The sequence below is a fragment of the Anarhichas minor genome, unplaced genomic scaffold, assembly GCF_050575085.1.
Source record: "Anarhichas minor isolate MPS153535 unplaced genomic scaffold, ASM5057508v1 ptg000026l, whole genome shotgun sequence".
Lineage (NCBI taxonomy): Eukaryota > Metazoa > Chordata > Actinopteri > Perciformes > Anarhichadidae > Anarhichas > Anarhichas minor.
The window spans coordinates 11,610,816-11,637,026 of NW_027466472.1; the positions used below are offsets into that span (position 1 = coordinate 11,610,816).

At 38.6% G+C, this 26,211-nt stretch overlaps 3 protein-coding genes across 4 annotated transcripts in view; 1 reads left to right on the plus strand and 2 right to left on the minus strand.

Moving 5' to 3' along the window:
- Window positions 1–10,021, plus strand: part of stx1a (syntaxin 1A (brain)) — a 50,987-nt gene extending 40,966 nt beyond the window's left edge. The window contains exons 7-11 of one of the 2 annotated variants that reach the window (XM_076099988.1): window positions 2,809–2,882; window positions 2,969–3,103; window positions 4,874–4,945; window positions 5,279–5,317; window positions 7,331–10,021. In XM_076099988.1, coding sequence (XP_075956103.1) covers window positions 2,809–2,882; window positions 2,969–3,103; window positions 4,874–4,945; window positions 5,279–5,317; window positions 7,331–7,408 — 398 coding nt within the window. In that variant the 3' untranslated portion in view covers window positions 7,409–10,021. Of the gene's footprint in view, window positions 1–2,808; window positions 2,883–2,968; window positions 4,466–4,873; window positions 5,205–5,278; window positions 5,318–7,330 lie in introns of those variants that run through there. The other variant, XR_012956180.1, reaches the window with a different exon arrangement.
- A 778-nt stretch (window positions 10,022–10,799) lies between these two features.
- Window positions 10,800–15,494, minus strand: LOC142958935 (caspase a-like). The gene is made up of 8 exons (XM_076099986.1): window positions 15,345–15,494; window positions 13,849–14,133; window positions 13,649–13,731; window positions 13,287–13,463; window positions 12,944–13,193; window positions 12,698–12,841; window positions 12,438–12,547; window positions 10,800–12,312 (listed from the first exon to the last, which is right to left on the minus strand). The coding sequence occupies exons 1-8, from the start codon at window positions 15,349–15,351 to the stop codon at window positions 12,208–12,210; spliced, it is 1,161 nt and encodes a 386-aa protein (XP_075956101.1). The 5' UTR covers window positions 15,352–15,494; the 3' UTR covers window positions 10,800–12,207.
- Window positions 15,495–20,997: 5,503 nt separating this feature from the next.
- On the minus strand, window positions 20,998–26,196 carry LOC142959524 (caspase a-like). Its single transcript, XM_076100836.1, has 9 exons — window positions 26,156–26,196; window positions 25,343–25,417; window positions 25,118–25,200; window positions 24,756–24,932; window positions 24,413–24,662; window positions 24,167–24,310; window positions 23,907–24,016; window positions 23,676–23,781; window positions 20,998–22,290 (listed from the first exon to the last, which is right to left on the minus strand). The coding sequence occupies exons 1-8, from the start codon at window positions 26,157–26,159 to the stop codon at window positions 23,677–23,679; spliced, it is 948 nt and encodes a 315-aa protein (XP_075956951.1). The 5' UTR covers window positions 26,160–26,196; the 3' UTR covers window positions 20,998–22,290; window position 23,676.
- Between the last annotated feature and the right edge of the window lie 15 nt (window positions 26,197–26,211).

Genomic DNA, 26,211 nt, shown 5'->3' on the forward strand with positions numbered 1-26,211 from the left:
TAGGAAACACACTTGCTCTCTTTTTTGCCAAGAGTTAGGTGTGAATATGTCTGTAAGGTAAATCTGGAGTTACAGTCAGCAGCAGTTGGCTTAACTTAGCTGGCCAGCTGTTTGACCCGGATTCTCTGTGCTCTATAAATTTGCATATTTCTCAAAATACTACAAATAAAAAATGTGTCTCTCCCTGAGGGGTTTTAGATTAAGTGGTCTTGACTTTTACCTCAACTAATACGTCACTAGGGATGTCCCCTATATTGGGCTAAATTGGTTTGTTCCATACGTGACCTCCCTTGTCACGTTTTTGACTGCTACTCTACTCTGATCAGCAAACAGCACTCTTACAGATCCTAGAGCTGATACAACAGCAGTAGCCGATCATGTGCTGATGACGTTAAGGGTAAGGTCACCTGTCATCCAATCAAATGCGCCAATTCCTGCTAAAAAAATAAATAAAGAGAACTGGAAACAGTGTTGGAGATGTGGTCCCGCTCATTAATATGAAAGTTGCTCAGTGGCGCATGAAGCCGAAATGGTCCAAGTACCTGCATGTACACAGTAGTCTACTAAATGAAATACTCTTGAAACAGTATTTCACCCATGTACGGTGCCTTGCCTCCTGCATGTTGTGTGCCTGATGCACTTTTCATTGGCCCCTTCTTGCTTTTTCCAAACATCTTTAGAACAGTATTTTCAGTTGTGACATCTGAAATCTCCTTTTATTTGAATTAGTTGTGATTGGTTGAACTTTGTTACCCTGCCAATATTTTATAATATTAGCTTCCTCTCTCTTTCATATCCAACTCCTGCTCCTGTACATGCTGTTACTTGCATTTTGTTATCTGCTCAGCTTGTATTGTACACCATTTAATGGTTTATGGGGACGCCGAGTGGCTTTATGGGGAAGGGATAGTACTTCACTGTGTGGACTGTATACACAGCCCCACAAAGGACTTAATGTGCAACGGAAAGATTGGAGATGATGCTGACAGAGTCTGGCTGTGACTTACAGTGTCAGTGGGACAGAAGTGGAGCTCAACTTAAGCAGCACTGCATGCAAAGTCAGTGCTCATACACGAGAATATTTGTAGATGTAGCAAAGAGGTAGGCAATATTCAAGAAGTAGGTCAAGTCTCTCGATGGATAAGGAGCAAACCCATCAGCAGGAAGAAGCAATAAGATGTGCTGCTGTGGTACAAGCAGGGAGAGTAGATATATAGAGAAATGCATTTTGTTGGGCGCCAGGGAGTATTGAGGAAAACTTAATAAGGTATTCAATAAGTTGCTGGTGCGCCTCTTTCTTTTACTCTCTGAACACTACACACCCAAGAATAATGAGGCCTGTTTACTCTTCTTTGCCCATCCTGACAATCGAAGGGGATATGTCTAAAGATATGTCTAAAGATTACCTTCAAGTATGAGATTCAATCTTAACCACTACAAATGATGTGCAGACTGACCCAAGCTGTTAGAAGCTATCAAACATGACTGATATTGGACTCATGACTCAGTATTTACATGTGACCTGTCTTCTTTTTAACATCCCAAAATGCAGTGCCTTACTTCTTATGATAATAACAGTCATGTCTTTTTAAAGGCAAGAAAATCAAACTTGCACAGTAGGTTTTATAAAATAGAGAAACAGAGATTCGAACTGTTCAAAACAGAATATAAAACCTGCAAAGTATTCATTAATCCTTCTTCTAACAGTATTAGAGGTTAATGACACTTGTGTCATGCACAGGATAATCTAGGACAAATGCTAGAATGCAAAAGGTAACAATGAGCAGTTTTGTCTATATTCCTTTACAGCTTCAAAACAGATCAAACTCCACCATGACAAATGGATCAGAAGAGGAAGCAAAAGATAATAAATACGGGACTCAGGAGAGGCTAGTCATTTTAAAGCCTTGATTATACGGTTATTAGTCATTTTAAAGCCTTGATTATACGGTTATTAGTCATTTTAAAGCCTTGATTATACGGTTATTAGTCATTTTAAAGCCTAGATTATACTGTTATTAGTCTGACAAGCATCTGGATGTAGAAGACCTTATTTGGACAAGAAAACATGCCCGACTGGTTAAGTCATTGTTAGATGTCTGAACTGCTGAGTAGACCGTTTCAGGCTGGAGTTCACCGGACAGTATTGAACTGTAAACCTTTAAGTGTTGGGACGGGGCCATGCTTATATATCTGAAGTGGCGTCTGATGGTAAAAGTGTTCATGTGGAGGCTAGTGGGATTCTAACTGAGCCTTGCGTTTGAGGTTGGATTCAACTACATTTGAGACGCCTGGTTGAATACTAACGAATCCAAAAACTTAATCCTGCAACATTTAGATCAACTGAAAGTAAAAGTTAAGGGTGCTGCTTGTTATCCAGATCCATGATGATATAGAATAAATTACGGCACTCAGGATTGTTACCTTACATCCACAGCTGTTGAGAGATGGAGGAATGACGTGTTTGCAGTGCAGCATATACAGGAGTGACAGATGGATAGAGAGAAAATGAACATGTAGAAAAAGATTGGCTCACAGCTCTTTTTAATTAATCCTCAGACAGACATGAAGAAGATGGGGGTATTATGCTGGGAGTGCTTTTATCAACCAGGGAGTTGTATTAGTCTTTCCTAATGTTGTCTTCATCCACTATAGTTTGGAGAACCTTTTATTCCGATAGCATTGCACCTGCACTTCCTAAATCCCGGGCTTACATGTACTGTAATATCCACACACGGTAAATATCTTCAACACCTACTAATGTGATTGCTGTCATAGATGTTTATGTGTGTGTGTTTACCCTTTTAGCTGGGAGAAACACAACAAATGAGGAGCTGGAGAGCATGTTGGAGAGTGACAACCCGGCCATCTTTACCTCGGGGGTAAGCAATACAACAAATGCAAGATGAACGCCCACAAAGCCCATTTTTAATCTAATTTCACCCCTCTCTCTGTTGCGCCATCTTAGATCGTTATGGACAACATCACCGAGCAAGCTATGAATGAGATCGAGACGCGGCACAATGAGATCATCAAGCTGGAAAATAGTATCAGAGAGCTTCACGACATGTTCATGGACATGGCCATGCTGGTGGAGAGTCAGGTGAAAACATCGATCCTCAAACCTGCATATACATTCATGAATTGGCAATCCATCTGTCAACATGGACAATATAAAGAAGAGTTACAACTCCAGTTTGTAGGTTTTAGAATTTCTTCCTGTCCATGGTTTGAAAATGTGCCCTATTGCTAATGCAAACGTTCAGTAGCCCGCTGTGTTCACAGTGATAAAATCATCCACCAGCTATCCTGCTGCAGCAGCTGCTGCTTTCCCCTGTCATGAAAACTCCACTTCAGACAGATGGCAACTGGCAGTTTTTTAATTTACATAAAAGTTGTACGGTGTTTTAGTACAGAGTTAGAAGGTTATGTTTTCAGCTCCATCTGGTTTTCTGTTTGCAAAATATCTCAATAAATTTGACAGAATTTGGGGCACAGATAATAATTGGCTCAAGGATCAGTTTGTTGGAATCATAATCTGTATTTGGGATTTCTGCCATCAGCCCAGTTTTTTTAATATGTAATTATCATGCTGCGTTCAAGAGCTGGAAGGAAAATCTGACGTCTGGCACTATTAAATTGGCAACTAAACAGCATTGCATTAACTTGCTGTTTTGTAAGGGCCTTAAATTAAATAAACCATATTCTTTACAGTGGCTTTAGCTTTGTGAGTTGAGAATTTGTCATTTCTCTGTGGTAGAAATTTGATTATGTTAGAGAGCGAAGATGCTAGTGTTGTGCCGAGGTAATTTCATCATGCAGTGAGTAGTGAACAGCTGCACTGACGATATGTAGTTTCCGTACTATATAGCTGCATCAAAGCCACATACCGACATTGTCCTCCAGTGTACCGTATAACGTGTAAGAGTTGATTGCTCTTCTCATTTAAGTGTTGAGCTGCAGGTAAATCTGTAGGTCTTGCCTTTATATGTGACCGCATGAGGGTGTGGGCTGAACCCCCACGGAGATTAAATGTTTCCCTCATCAGAAATATTTAGTCTGAATTATGCAAAAGTGAATGCGAGCACATGCATAATAAAATACGCTGAATGACAAATACGAAAGACAGTTTTTGCATGCAAGTGATTTGAATTAGAGCACAATGCAATAGCTGGCATGCTTTTACAGTGGGAGTGATAATTGTTTCATAATTCAGTAGTATTGTGTGTGTTTGTGGGTATACTCTTTCATTCTCTTGTCAGCTATATTAATGCTCTAATTCTAAATAACTCAATTAACTAACCCTTCTTTTATTAACAGAGTGCCACATCTTTTAAGATTATACTTCTGTTCTGTTGATTCTGCCTTTCTCAGCTTTGCATTCTCTTTCCCTTCTTTTTCACACAACACTGTCACTCTAAGCTCTAGAGAACAGAGAGCAGCGCTCCCCTTGTAATACAGAAAGGTAATTTACCTATGATTCCTTCTTTTTTTGTCTTTTCTTTATACTTGAAATCTAGTTTACCTTAATTATCACTCTAATTTTTTTGAACAATCCTGGGTCAATGCTAAATGTGCAATATTAGGCATTCTTTGTTTTGTTAATGAATGCTGATATTAACCTAGTTAATGACCTCTGCTGCTGTGTCTGTATTGAACATGTGGGTATGAATAAAGAGAAAAGAGAGAAAAGAGCAATTAGCATCTTTTTAAAAGCTCAGTCTTTCCCATTCTCTAAGATGTGTATATAATAAGTATGAACTAGGCATCATGTAATTATTCCTTGAAATCTATTAAATCAAATCTTGATGTGGTTAAAGGAACTGAGTTCTCACCACCACAACAATGACTGAGTCTCTTGTTCTCTGTTCAGGGTGAACTGGTGAACAACATTGAACAAAATGTGCTGAACGCCGTTGATTATGTGGAGCAGGCAAAGGAGATCATCCCAAAATGCAAAAAGTTCAAAAAGGCCGGCAGGCGGGTGAGATGCAAGAGACACACATTCTACCAACTGCCTAATTATTTCCTCTTTCCTTTGTCCCTTTCTGCTTCCCCTTCTCTCTCCTTCCCATTCTCACCCATTATTTCTCCCCTTTCCCTCACCTCCTCTCCATCTGTATCCACTCCTCTTCCTGCCTCCACATCTGGCTCCCCATTTCCTCTTCATGTCTTCCACACCTCCTCTGTAACTAACCTCTCCTAGGGGGAAATGATAGACCGCATAGAGTACAATGTGGAGCACTCAGTAGACTATGTGGAGAGGGCAGTATCAGACACTAAGAAGGCGGTTAAATACCAGAGTAAAGCACGGAGGGTGAGTCGCATACACAACAAAATAATGCATGGGCACAATCATGCTATGAAAACATGAAAGATAACTTCAGAAGCATTGCATGTATATATTGTAGTGTGTAACTGTTGTCGGTGTGTGTGCATGTGGAGCATGTGTGTCTTGACTGTATTTTACATTTTCTACAGTAGTGATTTCAAATCAGGGGTATGTGTACCTCAAGGGATAGGCTACTACTACAGGGCTGTAAATCAAAAAAACTTTAACAACTCACATGAACGCCACCTGCTGCTGAGAGTTCATGAAATCTGGTAAGCACTGCAAGCAGGCAGAGAAGCCAAAATAGCTAAAACGAATGGATACGTTATTGAAACGTGGGTCACGGCGAGTGGTAGTGGTACAAATATAAATTCCAGCTCGTTTAACACATCCATAAACCCACATAAATAAACAAAAATGTTGTTTTTACTCTTCTTTTTTAACAATAAATGTTTATTAGTGAGCTTTAGAGGGGCTGGTAAGTGGATTTTGTTATCTTTGAACAGAACCAGGCTAGCTGTTTCCCCCAGTCTTTATGCTAAGCTAACCTGCTGCTGGCTTCAGCTTCTTAATGGCCGATCATGAGAGTGGTATCGATGGTCTCATATACGTAACTCTCGACTTGAAGCGAATAAGTGTATCCACACAAATTTGTTTTATGTGTTAAACGTCAACAATTCCAGGATCACTATGTCATGTTTTCACTTGCCCTTTTAAATAATGGATATTATTTAATGGTGTTAAATAACATCCACACATTTGGAACACATCAGTGGTGTCAATGAAGGGGTCCTTGAGCTCACCTGACTGGGCTGCTACAGCAGACTAAATCAACTGGTCCACAGTTCATAAAGAGGGTTATTCACTGGGTTACCGTCATTTAACAATTTGTGCTACAATGAAACAACTCCGCCACCTCTTGGTTAATAACTATAATAGCACTCAAAGGTTGAAGAAATTCATACATCACATGACCCCAATCTACTACAAGGGTCATCTACTGATTGTTTCCTCACTCATAATTAAAGCACCAGCTTTCTTTCTCTTTTTTCTTTTCTTCTGTCTCTGTTTCTCATTCGTTCTCTCATTCCATCCACTGAATTACTATCTGACACTTTGTCCGCCTTGTTTTTCCTCCCATTCACTCCATCCAGAAGATGATCCTGATAGGAGGTTGTGTTGCAGTATGTCTGACGGTCCTCATTATTTCCCTCGCAGTTGGACTCAGTTAGGACCCTCAGAAATCTGTACAGGGCAGACAGGGCAGGAGGTGATGCCTCTCTCTCAGGCTCATATGTAAAAGTGTACTGTATAGTGGGGCTCTGTGTTGTGCAGTCACTGCTCGTTAGGAAGCAGAAAGGCATTACTGTCCTGAAGGCAGTTCAATATGTCTTTGTGCACTCAAATATTTTACATTAACATTATATTTTTTAAATATTGACTTTTTCTAAACTTAACAGTTGAAAGTTTTGAAGAGCTAACTTTCTTTTGTGTTTTGTGTTTGTGTCATGATTCACATACTGTACCTTCGTCATATGCATGTCCGGCAGTCTGGTGAATAGCTTTGCATGTTTTTCTGCAAACACAAACTGCAGATATGTGGTTATGTTAATTGATAATCCAAAACCTGTGAATATATGTTAAATATGAGAATGATTCACATTTGTGGCATGTGGGAAAATACTGTATGTTATTTAATGTATTAATGAATGATGAAAATGCAGGAACAAACGATTTATAGATTTTAAAGTAGAGGATGTGGAAATGCTTCTAAACCAGTCACACTCCGACAACATCATTAGATACATTAAAAACAAATGGTCTTTCTCCGAGCTACATTGCCTTTTTCTGCTTTTCTTGTAAACTGCAATTTGTTCTGATTATTACAAATATTGCAACATGTGTTAAATTACAAGTCATATCTCTAACATGTTTTTCTCTGCTCCCAATTTGCTGCCATGGATGACTGTTTATCTGTTGTTGTTTCACAATTGACAGAAGAAAATTATGATTATTATATGCTGTGTGGTACTGGGAATTGTCATTGCTTCCATAGTTGGGGGAACGCTGGCCTAAACCTCAACCACAGTCACAATACATGTCACACAGCCACACACACACACACACACACACACACACACACACACACACACACGACGGAGCAAAAACACGACAGTTTCACATTTTCTGTTTTCATGAATGCAATCCATTACATGTGTGACGCAAGGTGCGTCACATACTGTACGACACATGGCTAGAGGTGTTTTCGCATGAGTTGCTATTTTGTAAATGTGTGGTGCTGCGATCTGTTCATCTGACTGTTGAGTGTTGTCAACGATATGATGTTTCCAAAAGTGAATTCCTGAATGAAAAAAAGTTAATATATGAAATGTAACACTATACTAATACAGTCCAGCTTCCAAATATGACACATATTCAATTGTAATGTCTTTTTTGTGTTGTACAGGCCACTAATCTGCAGTGTTTTTAAAAGCCAAGTTATCTATTTACATTTTAATTACTTATTCTTTTATTTTTAAGTTCTCTCTGTAATGTCCTCCACCTCCCTTCAAAAGCCCGGCATGGTTTAGTTCACATGTAAATTGGTGTTTTGTTTTCTATCACAAAATGGAAAGAAGAAATGTTGAGTATTTTGCTCGTATTCATCACACTGCCAAACTTTTCAAATGTCACCTCTTGTGGTTTACGGACACAGTGCTACTGTACTTAACTTCATCTGGCCTTACCAGTGTGCAGCATTTCTAACCGTTGCTCCATGTTCAGTGTGAGCGTGTGAATGTGAAAGAGGATATGCGTGTGTTCATTTGTAGCTTCATATTTCAACATGCTGTGTGCGAGTCGTGGGATGAGAACATGAATGCGTGGTATTAGCCACCTGTGTCTTTGTTTTGTATGAAGTGTAAACCGATATAAAGCTCTCTAACACTGCCGGTATGTTCAAATAAGCTGTTAAAATAGTCTAGTCTGGTTTGAATTGATAATTCTGGTCTGTAAGTGACACATACTTGTTGTTTTATGTATTTTTATAAATGGAACATATCCTTCTGTCAAGCTGCTTCACTGTTTTTTTTTATGAGTAAACATGAGTAGGTGAAAGCATCAGCATGAACTGAAAGTAGCTCGTAAAAGACTAATTTCTGTTTTCTGGCGACACATCAGACGTGCACAGACTGCAACCATGTTGCCATGTTGCCTACTCAACTTGTTGCCTTTGTGTTGTAATGTGATGACATGGTTTTGATTGTTAAATTTTGAGTTTGTTTTTGTTTAGTTTTCTTAGTAAAGTTTGTCTGAAAAATCACATTTGTTTTTGCGTTGTTTTGCACAAGTGCATTCAGAGACAGGAAGTCCATGAAAGAGAAATTCAACCTGTTTTTTCTCATAACTGTCGGCGTTCTGACTGTGAGTCATAATAACTTGCACACATCACCGCCGCTGTAGAGATTCAGGAAATGTGAAACAAGTTAAAGTCACAGAACCTCAAACACAAAAAGAGGAGTACTTCCTTCTAAAGACAAGGCAATCTTTACCCTCTAGCTGTCTATTTACTTTGTTTAGCGCCAGAGTTCAGTGAGAGCGTTGAACCTGGACATTATGTTGTATTGGACTTCAGCCAAAATATTTTTTTATATTTTGAAGGCTGATTCTCTCCCTCAGGAGATAAATTACACCAATTTATTTGCTTTGATGGGTTTGATTTCTGCTTTCACCATTGATAGGAATTCGATTTCTCAAAATTTTAAGGCTAATGCATTTTCTCCTGTATGTCTGTTTGGACATCCCACATTGGAGCTACATGAGTAAACCTTTGATGACAGAAACATATTTATTTCTCACAGTTTCTAATGTCCCTAATCGCAAGTTTTTGTGCAGCTCATGAACTCGGTGTTTATCAGTCATCTTTGTACATGGATCTAATATTTCTTTCCCTGTAATGTAAGGATTTACTTCCCATTTTAGCTGGGCAACTATGCCCTTTTGTCACTTTTTTCATTACTCTTGTCTCTGAAGTTCCCCTTTCTTCACTGTCGAAGCACACAGAACATTTACTTCCTCTTCTAGTCTCACACCCTCTGAGATTAAAATTACATTTTATTATCCCATAAAACTGGATACTACTTGAACAATTGTACTTTCTACTGCCCTCAGCTGAGCTTTCAGCTCAACATATAAAACAAAGTTCAGTTCAGTGTTATCTTTCCACATATAAGTTCATCATAAAGCAAAGTGGGGTAATATAATAATGTGCTTTGTGGTATTGTTGCACCACTGCATTTAGTAATTGGATCATAATAAGTGTTCAATTATTAGAAAGTGTCCTTTTGCTTGCAAATTTCGGCAGATGCTGAATACTTCGACAACATACTGGATAAGAAAAGTCCCATTTGTCTATAGAAGGCAGTGTCTGTAGGAAAACCATGAACAGAAAATATAGTAATTCACTATAAGGAAGCTTTTCTTAAGTGTTATGTTTTCTTCAATGTTACAGTTTGAGCGATAGAATAAAATCTGGAAAGAGAAATTAATTATTTTCTTTGTGTCCACATCGTATCGCATCACTCAATGTTTTCCTCACCAACAGATGAACCTGGCTGTTTCACATCATCACAGACCACAGCTGGTTGTGCATCATCCCGAACAAGTATTGATCCACGCTCAGCTAAAATATGTGGCATACTTTTAATACTATGCACGAGAGCTTCACTCACTTAAAGCCAACAAACATGACAATGCAAACCTATTCAAAATTATAAAAAATATTTTTATGGTTGTGTATATCCAGGTACATGTTAGCAGTTGTGTTTATCTGGGTTGAAACTATAAATGTGTTGAAGTTTGGTGTATCTGTGAGAATAGATTGGGATCACCTCCTCTGCAGGCCTGGATGATTATGAGCTCGGGTTTGTTCAGCAGCCAATCACAGCCCCCAGTTTCCCTTGAGACATGATAACAGTTACACTGTCTGTCTGGGCAAGTTTGGGATGTTTATAGAACTCCAGAGAGGATGATAACACAAAAAGTCAGACACAAGTTACTGTATTGCTAAATCAACCAGACCAAAAATTGATTTTTTTTTATTCGGCCATGACATCATCACACATCATCATAGACCACAGATCACGAACAAGAACAGATCCACCCTTTTTGTAACGTAAATGGCAAACATTTAATACAGTTCAGGTTGCTCCCTGGGCGCCCGGGGGTTAAATGCACCTGTATGTATATGATATGATGATTTACTTATATTTTAAGTTTAAGAAAATGTGTTTATTGGGCAGTAAAGGCTGGTCACGTTTGTTTGTCTTCACAAATATTGGTTACATTTAGTGGGTTTAGTTTTGTGGTGGCCTGTTCTTTGTTCTTCTTACATACTGGGCCACGTTACGGGGCTCCGTTTCTCGACTCACACGTTAAACAGTTCAAATGATGACTCTGCAGACGCTGATTCCATTGCCGTCATTTGATCGATTTTATTTTCACTTTCAACAAACTTAACAAAGACATAATAAGTCTAACGTGAGGTCAAAGACTGTGCCGATGCCCCATTCTACATCAAGGAAAAAAGACTCAGTCCCACCCCTTCCTCTTCTCACAGCTCATCCTCATCAGATTAATAACAATAGTTCCCAAAGAAAAAATAATTATATAGAATGCGAATTTAACATATATATATATATATATATATATAAGTCGAAGGAATGTATTTAGATCACACAAATCTATTAGCAAATTTAGAAAATGTGATTTGTAATCAAAAAAAATAAATATGGCTCTCACAAGTTTGAATAAAGATTATGAACGTTGTGTTGTTAATTTGATCTAGGTAAATGCTTTTGGCTACATGTGCATTCAAGGAATTAACTTCAGATATATTCATTTGGATCGACCACGCATTGTGTAAAAAAGCATAACAGGCAAACAATAGCCGACATTTCTAAAGTGTCTGAGTTAATCGCAGTATTGTCTGGTGTCTTATAACTTTTGAGAAGTTTAAAATGGATAATAGGCACATTTTACATGTTGCCTTGGCCATATGGAGAATAAGAAATGGATTTCATACATTTCCAGGCAGGGGTGTTTTAAAATTTGGTGGAAGAACTAGGAGCCTGGTGCAGGCAAGCATTCAATATCCTGTTAAATAGTTATATGACGTCCATGAGTAAGCAACCTGTTGAATACAAGTTGATAAAAATGCTCCATTAATTCAAAGGCTTACATACTGTTATTTATATATAAAACATGTCATTGTATTTTATCATATTAGTTTTATCATGGATGGGTTATGACACCAAAGGCCCCTGGACACAGACATATACAAGCTTCCCCACCGCTACAAACAAAAGGGCAAAACACCAAGACTAAAAGAGACACAAATCAACTGTGAACGATGCAGACGCATCTTTATATTTGTTTTGCTTTTCTTTTGACTATTTGTGTCTCTTTGTTTCTTTGAAGTCAGTTTATGTCTCTTTGAAGTTCTGTGTCTTTGTTGTCGATTTGTGTCTCTTTTGACTATTAGGGTTAGGGTCTCTCTTTGAATTTGTCTCCTTGTTGTATTTTTAAGTCAGTTTACATCTCTTTGAAGTTTAGTGTCTCTTTGAAGTTTAGTGTCTCTTTGAAGTTTTGTGTCTTTGTTGGGTTTTTTTGCGTCTCTTTTGAGTCATTTTACATCTCTTTGAAACTGTTTTGCATCTCTTTTCTCTGTCCTTTGGTCCCCAGGCCTGTGACCGATAGGCCCATTCAGTAAATCATTAATAAGTTGTATCTATTCACATAGTATCTCAATTGAACACATCATTTCAAATGTGGCAAATGTGGCTACAAGTCTGTGTTAAACAGAAGTGAATCCTGCCTCAGGGGCCTGGAAAGAAGTAGAATCGCTTTGTCAGAGTGCATCTGTCTTTGGTCGGCATCTGTCTTTTGGCTGGAATTGAAAAATCTTCAAAGCGTTGCATGACCTGTGTGGTTGAAACAAACACTGTATGAAATTAAGCAAGACTAAGATGAATGAAACAAGAGCATCATCATTGCTGCTCGCTATGTGGTGTTGTTGCCTCACTGACTGATATTACTTTCCACTTACTTTTCTGAAAAGTTCCTCAATGTCTTCCTTTTGTGCGAAGGCGGTAAATACCTCAACAACATACTGGATGAGAAAAGACCCATCACCCGAATGTCTATATGAGACAGTATCTGGAGGAAAAACATACAGAAACAGGTCATATAATTAGTTTTTATTGCATAAAGTAACTATTCTCAGCTGATTTCAATGCAGATTATTGATATTAATCTTCAATGTGTTGTGAGGTGTAGAATAATCTAATAACATTTAAATGAACTGACCCGGGGTGCAGGAAAGAAGAGAAATGAAGTCTTTTTCTTTGTTTACAAATCGCAAACCATCATCCTCAATGTTTTCTTCACCAGCATTATCAGAGACCACAGCTGGGTTTGCACCATCTGTAACCAGCACTGATCCTTCCCCCCCTGAAACACATGTGGCATACTTTTAATACAGTTCACTTAGTCAACAAATGAGACATGAGCAGACTCCTAATGTTTGTTCTATCTGTGAGAATAGAGAGTCACCTCCTCTGCAGGCCTGGATGATGATGATCTTGGGTTTGTTCAGCAGCGCTGGACATTTCTCTGGGCCCAAGTGTTTGTAAATGTTGTCGATGGGGAACTCATCTGGTCTTTCATTATCAGATATCTCCTTTTTCCAGTCGACACCGAGGACAGATCCCAGTTTCCCGTGTGACATGATAACCACCAACACACTGTCCGTCTCTTTGAGTTTCGGATGTTTAGAGAACTCATTTAAAGCATCATCGATTGCCTGTGACAACACAAAAAGGAAAACATCAGTTACTGTATCACTAAATCAACCGACACAAAGAAATATATTTTCTTTCCCTTTTTATAATAGTACCTTTCCTGTGAGGTTTGTGTGTTTCACCACCTCGTATCCCAGATCTGTGAGCAGTTTATCCATGTTTGCCTCATCCTTCTCAGCTCCTTTTCTGTTTAATTTCTCATCAGCAAACTTTATATTAGTGATGAGCAGGGCCACACGGTTGCTCATGTAATTTTTGGCCACAGGGTAAATCTGAAAAACAGATTTAAAGGGAAAGAAGTATAACAAATGTATCATTTGTCTACAAATATTGTAAACTTACTTAAGAAAACTGTTTTTCCCACTTGTGAAACAACACCTTTCTATCAAAGTCAGGTAAACTAAGATGTACAGGAACCTATTTAATACTCTTGATATGACTTTTATGAAGGACTAACATCTCTATCACTCAGTTTCTCCCTCCGGAGGTCCTCGCTGGTACGGATGAGTGTGGTTGGCCCTTGCTGCTCCTTCTGTGGCTCTGCAGATGTGAACAGCAAAACATTTGTTCAAAATGGTGTACTTCTTTATTATACCTCTATTCATGACAGGGTCAAAGAATGATATTAGTCACTATAGCTAAAATATGTCAACTCACCCGGCTGAGCAGGTTGACCAGAGGACAGACCCAGTTCAGAGTGAAGTGAAGGATCTCTGCTTTGAAGGTGAGCGATCATCTTCCTGCTGGCTTCGTCTCCTTTCCTCTTCACCATGTCAATGAGACCGCGTGCTTTGTCTGCTCTGCTACTGTTCTCCTCAAGTACGGAGTCTTTCTGGCCCTCATTCAAGACACCATCTTCTAAAAGGTCGTCCAGGAGCTGGTTAATCAGTTCTTTGTTGGCATTTTCCACAAACTTACTCCTCACTTTGGCAAGCTCCTTACCTAGAAGAGGTGATATGAAGCAAAAGAAATCGCACAACTCAAACGTTTTGATTTAAACAGAGGTACTAACATGAGTAAGACTTTAGGGATATATGTTATTTAGTATCTCCTCGTTGATATAAATGGGGTGAACACAACAGAGAAACATGTGATTATAAGGTAATACAATCCACCACCACCACAAAATACATCCTCTCAAAATTATACAAAAACTGAACATAACATTGATGAAGCTGAATTTATTGCGTGACTGTTGTATTAAACTGCATTTGTTTCTGATAAGTGTACCTAATATACTGGCATCTGAGTGTATATTAATGTTTTAAAAAACAAAGTACAACTTATGTGAATTAGGTTAGTGTGAGTTAGGATTCATTAATGATCCAATAAATATTAACTAATCATATAAACTCACAGTGACTTGGTCCTTTCTTAATTAATAGTGAGTGAGAGGAATTCATGATACATCCTGCATTAAATCATCCCTGTGCATTACTTAGGCGTGTGTTTATAACCTTGTTGTACAGTGTAACCATAAATCTGTGTTTTAAATATTTACATTTGTGTTCAAATAGTTATGCAACACTTTGCGATAGTATAGTGTGAGTAATTATGTTGCGGTTGCGGAAGATTGACTGTGGTTTGTGAGCTTCCTCCTCACGGTGTGGAGAAGAAGGCTTAGGCCTACTTCACTTGATATGCTGAAGACTAAAATATGCTTTGGTAAAAAGTATACATCATATGTGAATTATTAGACCATCAGTGATCGGAATGTGAACCGTAAAAGTCTATTTCACTTTTCGTCTGACCCTTGTATGGGCTGACCTGCGTACTTTGGACATTTTAGCTCCATAAACTCGCGTTTACAGTTTGCCAGAACAAACTCTTGAAACGACATAGAGCGGGCTATGAATGTATGTAAAACATGCCACAGTTGTATTTGGACTTATCAACATAATAGGGCGGGCATGAGCACCAGCAAAGTGAAACTAATACGTGGCACACACAAACACATGCAGAATGATCCAGATTGTCCTTTAACAGACTTTGTTAATCAAAGGAAGTGTAAAATATCTTATTTCTAACCCCTCATTGCGCAGACCACTTACAGTAAATACGGCTCGAATAGATTTGAGTCGCCCGCATATCGACGCCAACATACAGCGAAGTTATGGTCACGTGTAAAGTGCATTTAGAGCGTGATCTCTTACCTGCCATCTCTCAAATCTCGTGTCACAGAATGTTTTAACCGGAGTCTGCGAGTCACACAGCCTTTATGCAGAAACGGCCGCTGAACAAAAAACGCGGGCGTCGCCCACTAGTTGAGATGGTGGCGATTCTTCCTGTTCTACGAGTAACCGACTTCATATTATCAGAACTACGTACACTTACAGGCTGTATTACTGCTGCAGGGTCACTCAGTGTGTTTTTTATAAAGAGAGTCATTGCTCCAAATGGTGTAACCAGCTCTTTGTGATATTAAACCACATTTGAAATAGTTGAGACTCTAATGAACCGTAAACAGTAAAACAGGATTCTGTGCGCATCTTCCAGCAGCATGCAGCTAAATCAGGTGTCTCTCTGCTCATAAACTTCCAAAAGAAGTGCAAACAGACTAACAAAGAGGCAAACACACATAGTAGCCTATATAATCAACCTGGTATACTATTATCATTTCATAATTAGTTCAACAACCAGGGACAATTGCTGTTTTGAGTTCTGGCAATCTTTAAAAGGTATTTTAGTTTTTCCAACACAAACAGTTCAGCATGTAGACAACATGTGCTGCTGCAGTTTATGAAGGATTTTATGGTGTATTGTTTTTTTACCAGTATACATTAAAAAAATGTTTTAATTTAAAACCTGTTAAATGGTTTCCCCGTCAGTATTACATTAAACAAGATACAATTTGTTCCATCACAGAATATATTTATGTAAATTCTAAGCAGCTGCAAGGAAGTTTTATTTGTGGCACAATAATGACTTAAAATCTGCCAGATTTCCCATAATTCAAATGGTCACATGGTCAATTAAAACACACAATTGAAAATATATATCATTTTGTAATGAATCATACACAGTGCCTGAATTTGAAAGTGACATATTATGCTGAATCTCAGGTTAATGGTTGTATTTGGGGTTTCTACTTGTAAAATGTTTAATGTTCAAAAACACATTATTTCTCTCATGCTGTTTGAACCTGTATTCACCCTCTCTCTGAAACACTCCGTGTTAGTGCCTGTCTCTTTGAACCTTCCTACCAAAAAAAAAGCCCAGTCTGCTCTGATTGGCTTGTGAAAAAAATGTGGTGCACCTTGTCAAAGGTATCTCGATTCTAAGGAACCTGTAAGTGAAATGGAAGGTAAAATAAAACCTGAATGGCTTGTTGAATCATGTTGAATCACATGTTTTCTCATCAGGCAACCCAGAAAAACCTGACAGGGTTGTCTAATGTCACAGTTTGTGAGTTGGTATTCCAGATACTCCGATTTAATGTGTAGCTGAAAATAGTCCTTTACAAAATACTGTATTAACTCTTGTTTTGAGTTTAATTTGCTATTTAAAAAACATTTAATCATTAGAAAACATTTTTTTCACGATTCATACCTTAAACAGAAAGTACTGAGAGACAGACTTGGTTTTGGTCAATTCATGGGATTTGTTGACAGTAAGAAAACTATAATGCCAGACTTATCCTTGAAACAAAAAGGATAAAGTTCTGCCTTCCTAAGGCACATTCTCCTTCTCTATTTCTCTACCATATACAATTGAATCTGACAGTGTCATGGTACAACCTTAGTTTGCCACACAACTTGAATACAATTAGGATAAAGGTTTTAAGTGTTGACCAGCTCCACTGAGGTAGATAACCTAAACAGGTTGACCAGAGGACAGACCCAGTTCAGAGTGAAGTGAAGGATCTCTGCTTTGAAGGTGAGCGATCATCTTCCTGCTGGCTTCGTCTCCTTTCCTCTTCACCATGTCAATGAGACCGCGTGCTTTGTCTGCTCTGCTACTGTTCTCCTCAAGTACGGAGTCTTTCTCGCCCTCATTCAAGACACCATCTTCTAAAAGGTCGTCCAGGAGCTGGTTAATCAGTTCTTTGTTGGCATTTTCCACAAACTTACTCCTCACTTTGGCAAGCTCCTTACCTAGAAGAGGTGATATGAAGCAAAAGAAATCGCACAACTCAAACGTTTTGATTTAAACAGAGGTACTAACATGAGTAAGACTTTAGGGATATATGTTATTTAGTATCTCCTCGTTGATATAAATGGGGTGAACACAACAGAGAAACATGTGATTATAAGGTAATACAATCCACCACCACCACAAAATACATCCTCTCAAAATTATACAAAAACTGAACATTATAACATTGATGAAGTTGAATTTATTGCGTGACTGTTGTATTAAACTGCATTTGTTTCTGATAAGTGTACCTAATATACTGGCATCTGAGTGTATATTAATGTTTTAAAAAACAAAGTACAACTTATGTGAATTAGGTTAGTGTGAGTTAGGATTCATTGATGATCCAATAAATATTAACTAATCATATAAACTCACAGTGACTTGGTCCTTTCTTAATAGTGAGTGAGAGGAATTCATGATACATCCTGCATTAAATCATCCCTGTGCATTACTTAAGCTTATGTTTATAACCTTGTTGTACAGTGTAACCATAAATCTGTGTTTTAAATATTTACATTTGTGTTCAAATAGCTATGCAACACTTTGCGATAGTATACTGTGAGTAACTATGATGCGGTTGCGGAAGATTGACTGTGGTTTGTGAGCTTCCTCCTCACGGTGTGGAGAAGAAGAAGGCTTAGGCCTACTTCACTTGATATGCTGAAGACTAAAATATGCTTTGGTAAAAAGTATACATCATATGTGAATTATTAGACCATCAGTGATCGGAATGTGAACCGTAAAAGTCTATTTCACTTTTCGTCTGACCCTTGTATGGGCTGACCTGCGTACTTTGGACATTTTAGCTCCATAAACTCGCGTTTACAGTTTGCCAGAACAAACTCTTGAAACGACATAGAGCGGGCTATGAATGTATGTAAAACATGCCACAGTTGTATTTGGACTTATCAACATAATAGGGCGGGCATGAGCACCAGCAAAGTGAAACTAATACGTGGCACACACAAACACATGCAGAATGATCCAGATTGTCCTTTAACAGACTTTGTTAATCAAAGGAAGTGTAAAATATCTTATTTCTAACCCCTCATTGCGCAGACCACTTACAGTAAATACGGCTCGAATAGATTTGAGTCGACTGACTGATCGCCCGCATATCGACGCCAACATACAGCGAAGTTATGGTCACTTGTAAAGTGCATTTAGAACATGATCTCTTACCTGCCATCTCTCAAATCTCGTGTCACAGAATGTTTTAACCGGAGTCTGCGAGTCACACAGCCTTTATACCACAGGTGTCAAACTCAAGGCCCGCGGGCTGAATCAGGCCCGCTACGTCATTTTATGTGGCCCGCGAATCCGCCAGCAAAAAAAAAAAAAAAAAAAATTAATTTTGGAAAAAAAATTAAAAGTTAGACTTGAAAATAAAAATATCCCCATGGGCGAAATTATGAGATAGAAAGTTGAAATTATGAGATAGCATGTTGTCTGTGTACCGACATTAAAACTATCACAACAGGTGGACAGGAGAGGGAACAGCCCTTAAAGAGGTTTTCCAACAAGTGATTGAGTTGAAAAAGATCGACAAATAATCCCAAAATGTCCACGAAGAGAAAAATTGATGCAGAGGGAAGAAAATGTAATTTAAGATGGGAAAGCGAATACATGTCTGTGCTTGAAGGAGAAAAACTGGTCTGTCTTCTGTGTTATGATGAGTGTTGGTGATGAAGGATAATTCACATCGGCATTTTGACACCAAACACGGAGCTAAATTTAGCCTCCAAGAAAAACATAAAATTGTCCAAGAATTAAAAGGCAGACTGCAATCACAGCAGAATATATTTACAAAAGCTGCAGCCCAGTGCTGCTAAAGGTATGTGAGCAGGTGAGCTCCGACCAGATACAGACTTTTACAAATGTCAGTTTGTGAAGAAACACCATCGCAGACCGAGTTCATGAACTAACAGCAATCTAACAACACAGCTAGCTAAGAGACGAGATACATCATCTATCAATGTTTGTAAGAGGCTCAAGGCAGACCTGACTCTCAGTGAGGAGCTCTTGGATGGAGTTGCCATGCACGGGACGACGGCAGGGAGGGACATTAGTGATGCAGAGAGGTGACGAAATAGCTTTGAACAAAGTTAATGTAATAACTTGTGTTTGATGATATTTGTCTTTGTTATTTTCTTTAAAAGTTAGATCTTTGATAGAGTAATTTTAATTACTATATTGATCCCGTTAAGGGGGAAATTTGTCTCTGCATTTGACCCATCCCTGTATATAGGGAGCAATGACAGGGGCAATGACAGGCTCAGATACACTGAACCACATGACACGTCCAAGTCGAGGATCGAACCGTTGACCTTCCGGTTGCCAGAAAACCCTCTTAACCCAGTGAGCCACAGTCACCCAGTATGTGGGTTTCTTAACCATAAATTAAAATGATTTATGTTATAATAACAGAAATGTGCTTAAATATCATTTTACATTTATATAACTGCATGTACAATAATTTTACACTTGAATAAACAATAAACAAAAACCGCGGGCGTCGCCCACTAGTTGAGATGGTGGCGATGCTTCCTGTTCTACGAGTAACCGACTTCATATTATCAGAACTACGTACACTTACAGGCTGTATTACTGCTGCAGGGTCACTGAGTGTGTTTTTTATAAAGAGAGTCATTGCTCCAAATGGTGTAACCAACTCTTTGTGATATTAAACCACATTTGAAATAGTTGAGACTCTAATGAACAGTTCTGGTATGGGAATCTTTAAAAGGTATTTTAGTTTTTCCAACACAAACATTTCAGCATGTAGACAACATGTGCTGCTGCAGTTTATGGAGGATTTTAAGGTGTATTGTTTTTTACCAGTATACGTTAAAAAAATGTTTTAATTTAAAACCTGTTAAATGGTTTCCCCGTCAGTATTACATTAAACAAGATACAATTTGTCCCATTACAGAATATATTTATGTCAATTCTAAGAAGCTGCAAGGAAGTTTTATTTGTGACACAATAACTTAAAATCCGCCAGATTTCCCATAATTCCAATGGTCACATGGTCAATTACAACAACACACAGTTAAAAATATATATAATTTTGTAATGAGTCATACACGATGTAACTTAATTTGAAAGCGACATATTATGCTGAATCTCAGGTTAATAGTTGTATTTGGGGTTTCTACTTGTAAAATGTTTAATGTTCAAAAACACATTATTTCTCTCATGCTGTTTGAACCTGTATTCACCCTCTCTCTGAAACACTCCGTGTTAGTGCCTGTCTCTTTGAACCTTCCTACCAAAAAAAAGCCCAGTCTGCTCTGATTGGCTTGTGAAAAAAATGTGGTGCACCTTTGTAAAGGTATCTCAAATCTAAGGAACCTGTAAGTTAAATAGAAAGTGTAATGAAACCTGAATGGCTTGTTGAATCACATGTTGAATCACATGTTTTATCATCAGGCAACCCACAAAAACCTGACAGGGTTGTCTAATGTCACAGTTTGAGTTGGTATTCCAGATGCTCCGATTTGTATGCAATGTGAATTGTACCCCTTAATGTGCAGCTGAGAATAGTCCTTTACAAAATGCTGTATTAACTCTTGTTTTGAGTTTAATTCGCTATTTAAAAACCATTTAATCATTAGAAAACATTTTTTTCACGATTCATACCGAAACAGAAAGTACTGAGAGACAGACTTGGTTTATAACTGTGTATAATTGTACTGGTTCATTACAAGTTGTGGCATCTATCAGCATGCACTCCAGACAAGATGTTCATTAGAGAGGTTTAATGGCAGTAGTCAAACAAGCGAGTGTGTATGGTTCTGAAACAGATATACATGAAATAATGATTAAAAACCTCTATATAACGTAACAGGTTGTTATACCAGACAATTCGACAGTGCAACTTTACATGTCAGTATAGATGTATAGTAGATGCCTAATATGAACAAATACAAAACCAGTTTCTGTACTATATGTGTGGCACAATAAGTCATATGAGTTCAGGAAGTACAATAGTTGCTTGGGTGTAGTGTAAGTTAAGTGAGTTTATTATGTTTCCTATGTGTTTATGAGGAGGAAGTGTTCATTTTAGTTAAAATGTGGGGTACAGTGTTATTTATCGCCAGCTACATTTGTAGGCAGTAGATCCAGTGGATCGCCAGTAGGTGTCAGTGTTGCGACATCAACAGTGTCTGTGACAGAGAGCCAGAGGGAAGTCTCGCGGGAATACGCGAGAACATGAGAATCTCTGAACAGGATAGAAGAAGAAAGTGCTGAGAAGCGACTGCATACCTAAACGTATAGATATAGATATATCTTTGTATTTTACAGAACCATTTTCATTAAATGTGTAGAAGCAGATTGAGCCTGTGTGACGTCATTCTGTGCACCGCTACATATGCATCCATAAATATTCGCAATCTTATACAGATTTAAACTTTCCCTACATTGTGCAGAGAACAAAGAAACAATAATTGCCTAATAATTAAGGCACTTTAGGCTTGAAGGCGACATTTCCATTATTATACAGCATTGGTTTCAAGTTAGGACATACAGGGACAGAATACAGGCAGCGATAAACATGTTTGGGACTCCTGCTCGCCACTTAGCAGACAACAACAAACAAGCGGCTAAATATATCGGACTAGATTGCCATGCAAAATAACACAATGTAAACCTTATGATGATATTAGACTAACACCGAACTTTACGTTTACTTCCTGGTTGTCTGCACGCACACAGTCTTGAAAAGTGAACTCTGAACAGCCACATAAACACTTTAATCTATTTACGGACACGGCAGTCCTTTTGCGCCGCGCCACTCTCGTCAAAGCCTTTTCACCAACTCAGTGCCGGTCATATTAGTCCGCGATCAGCTGACTGCCGTCCTCTTCCGCAAGCAGAGGGGCGTAGTGCGGTTCCTGCTCTGCTGCTTCTCCAAAACCCGTCTATAGAGGTCGTCCTTCGTCACACTATATAATCAACCTGGTAGACAATTATTTCATTATTAGTTCAACAACCATGGACAATTGCTGTTTTGAGTTCTGGTATGGGAATCAGTAAAAGGTATTTTAGTTTTTCCAACACAAACATTTCAGCATAGACAGCATAGGTTAGAATAGTGGAGCTCCGTCAATTTACCACAGGCGCTGGGAGATCTCCCCTTTAGAGGAGACCTCTTCTCTCTGAGTTCCCAAAAGAGACGCAGCAAAAGAATCGGCCGAAAAAGTTAAATTGTTACTTGTTTATTTCTGTCCAATTCAAAGTATATTCTTTTTGGTCCAAATACAGAGAATAGTCGATTAACATAAAAATATAAAAATCAAAAAAGAATTTAAAACCCTGAACCCAGTGAGCAGGCTGTTTTCAAATATCCGGAGATTTGTAAAAAGTTAAAGGTTAACCCAGCGCAGGTACAGACCTGGTGGACTTTTTCCCCCAACTAACACCCCGATCCTTTAAAACCGAGAATATTTATACTCTAACAACACCGGGGGAAAGTAACTCCCTTTCTCGGTGCCTCTGTGGGTCATGACAGTGTCATGTTAACCCCCCTTAAATGTAGTCAAACATTGATGAGCATACTGTTCATCCATGTCCAATGTAAATGTCAACACTATGACATCTGCTGGTACTCAGGGCGCATGACACACCCTCCTCACTGGTTGATGATAACATTCAGATACATGTACATCAGCGTATGTTCCAACAGGGTACAGGGATCCATGATAATCCAAACAATACATGATATAAAACATAATACACCTTTTTGCCCAGCGTAAGATTAATACAAGGGTATTCTTATATATATGTACCCTTATGTACATTCTGCGAATGTGAGTGTGTGAGTGTGTGTGTGTGTGTGTTCCTATCTGCACGTCCGTGCAGCAGAGTGTGTGTGTGTGACAACAGAATCATGTCTGTGTATCTTGTAAGATGGCGCCTGTAGCACAGAGTCCTGGGTCTCTCTCGATTACATTTTTGTTTTTCTAAATTTTTTATATACGTTGTTTTTGCTGAGCAGCAGTACGGTGCTTGTTAACACCTAATAACCAGGGCATTCCGTGTAGAGGGCATTCACAATTTCGCAAAACACTCCAACATGTCTAACAACATATATAAAACATGTAATTGTATTTTCTTTTGTCCATTTGCATCTCCTTGTTGTTTCTTTGAAGTCAGTTTACATCTATTTGAAAGTGTTTTGCATCTCTTTTCTCTGTCCTTTGGTCCCCAGGCCTGTGACTGATAGGCCCATTCAGTAAATCATTAATAAGTTTTATCTGTTCACATAGTATCTCAATTGCACACATAATTTCAAATGTGGCAAATGTGGCTACAAGTCTGTGTTAAACAGAAGTGAATCCTACCTCAGAGGCCTGGACAGAAGTAGAAGCGCTTTGGCAGAGTGCATCTGTCGATGGTCGGCATCTGTCTTTTGGTTTGAAAGGAAAAATCTTCAAAGCGTTGCATGACCTGTGTGGTTGAAACAAACATTGTATGACATTAAGCAAGACTAAGATGAATGAAACAAGAGCATCATCATTGCTGCTCGCTATGTGGTGTTGTTGCCTCACTAACTGATATTACTTTCCACTTACTTTTCTGAAAAGTTCCATAATGTCTTCCTTATGTGCGAAGGTGTTAAATACCTCAACAACATACTGGATGAGAAAAGACCCATCACCCGAATGTCTATATGAGACAGTATCTGGAGGAAAAACATACAGAAACAGGTCATATAATTAGTTTATATTTGCTAAAGTAACTATTCTCAGCTGATTTCAATGCAGATTATTGATATTAATCTTCAATGTGTTGTGAGGTGTAGAATAATCTAATAACATTTAAATGAACTGACCCGGGGTGCAGGAAAGAAGAGAAACGGAGTCTTTTTCTGAGTTTACAAATCGCAAACCATCATCCTCAATGTTTCCTTCACCAGCATTATCAGAGACCACAGCTGGGTTTGCACCATCTGTAACCAGCACTGATCCTTCCCCCTCTGAAACACATGTGGCATACTTTTAATACAGTTCACTTAGTCAACAAATGAGACATGAGCAGACTCCTAATGTTTGTTCTATCTGTGGTAATAGAGAGTCACCTCCTCTGCAGGCCTGGATGATGATGATCTTGGGTTTGTCCACTAGCGCTGAACATTTCTCTGGGCCCAAGTGTTTGTAAATGTTGTCGATGGGGAACTCATCTGGTCTTTCATTATCAGATATCTCCTTTTTCCAGTCGACACCGAGGATAGTTCCCAGTTTCCCGTGTGACATGATAACCACCAACACACTGTCCGTCTCTTTGAGTTTCGGATGTTTAGAGAACTCATTTAAAGCATCATCGATTGCCTGTGACAACACAAAAAGGAAAACATCAGTTACTGTATCACTAAATCAACCGACACAAAGAAATATATTTTCTTTCCCTTTTTATAATAGTACCTTTCCTGTGAGGTTTGTGTGTTTCACCACCTCGTATCCCAGATCTGTGAGCAGTTTATCCATGTTTGCCTCATCCTTCTCAGCTCCTTTTCTGTTTAATTTATCATCAGTAAACTTTATATTAGTGATGAGCAGGGCCACACGGTTGCTCATGGAAGTTTTGGCTGCAGGGTAAATCTGAAAAACAGATTTAAAGGGAAAGAAGTATAACAAATGTATCATTTGTCGACAAATATTGTAAACTTTCTTCAGAAAACTATTTTTCCCACTTGTGAAACAACACCTTTCTATCAAAGTCAGGTAAACTAAGATGTACAGGAACCTATTTAATACTCTTGATATGACTTTTATGAAGGACTAACACTTATATCATTCTGTTTCTCCCTCCAGAAATCCTCGCTGGTACGGATGAGTGTGGTTGACCATTGCTGCTCCTTCTGTGGCTCTGCAGATGTGAACAGCAACATTTGTTCAAAATGGTGTACTTCTTTCTGTGTAATACACCTCTATTCATGACAGGGTCAAAGAATGATATTAGTCACTATTGCTAAAATATGTCAGCTCACCCGGCTGACCAGAGGACATACCCTGTTTAGAGTGAGCTTTCTTGCCCACATTGAAGATGTCCCAAAGCTTCTTCCACACTTTGGCAAACTTCTTACCTAGAAGAGGTGATATGAAGCAAAAGAAATCGCACAACTCAAACGTTTAGATTTAAACAGGTACTAACATGAGTAAGACTTTAGGGATATATGTTATTTAGTATCTCCTCGTTGATATAAATGGGGTGAACACGAGAGAGAAACATGTGATTATAAGGTAATACAATCCACCACCACCACAAAATACATCCTCTCAAAATTATACAAAAACTGAACATTATAACATCGATGAAGCTGAATTTAATGCGTGACTGTTGTAGTAAACTGCATTTGTTTCTGATAAGTGTACCTAATATACTGACATCTGAGTGTATAATAATCTAAACGCAGTCAGTGTTTCATATAGAAAGTCATAATTATGGAACTATAGACGGTTTCCAGCCAACAAGAAGCTCCCAGGACATCGTAATGAGAGCAGTGTACATTCTAGGTGTGTCTCAATTCAGCAGCTGCATCCTTCGGAGGCTGCATTTGTAGACCGGTTGCGTCAGAGCGGCTGCGACTAGGCTGTCGCATTTCGCATGGTCTTCGAAGACTCCTTCAAATGCAGCCGACGAATGCAGATGTGAACAGCAAAACAGTTGTTTAAAACGGTGTACTTCTTTCTGTGTAATACACCTCTATTCATGACAGGGTCAAAGAATGATATTAGTCACTATTGCTAAAATATGTCAGCTCGCTCACGCAGCTGAGCAGGTTGACCAGAGGACAGATCCCGTTTAGGGTAAGCTTTCTCACCCATATTGAAGACGTCCCAAAACTTCCTCCTCCCTTTGGCAAGCTCCTTACCTAGA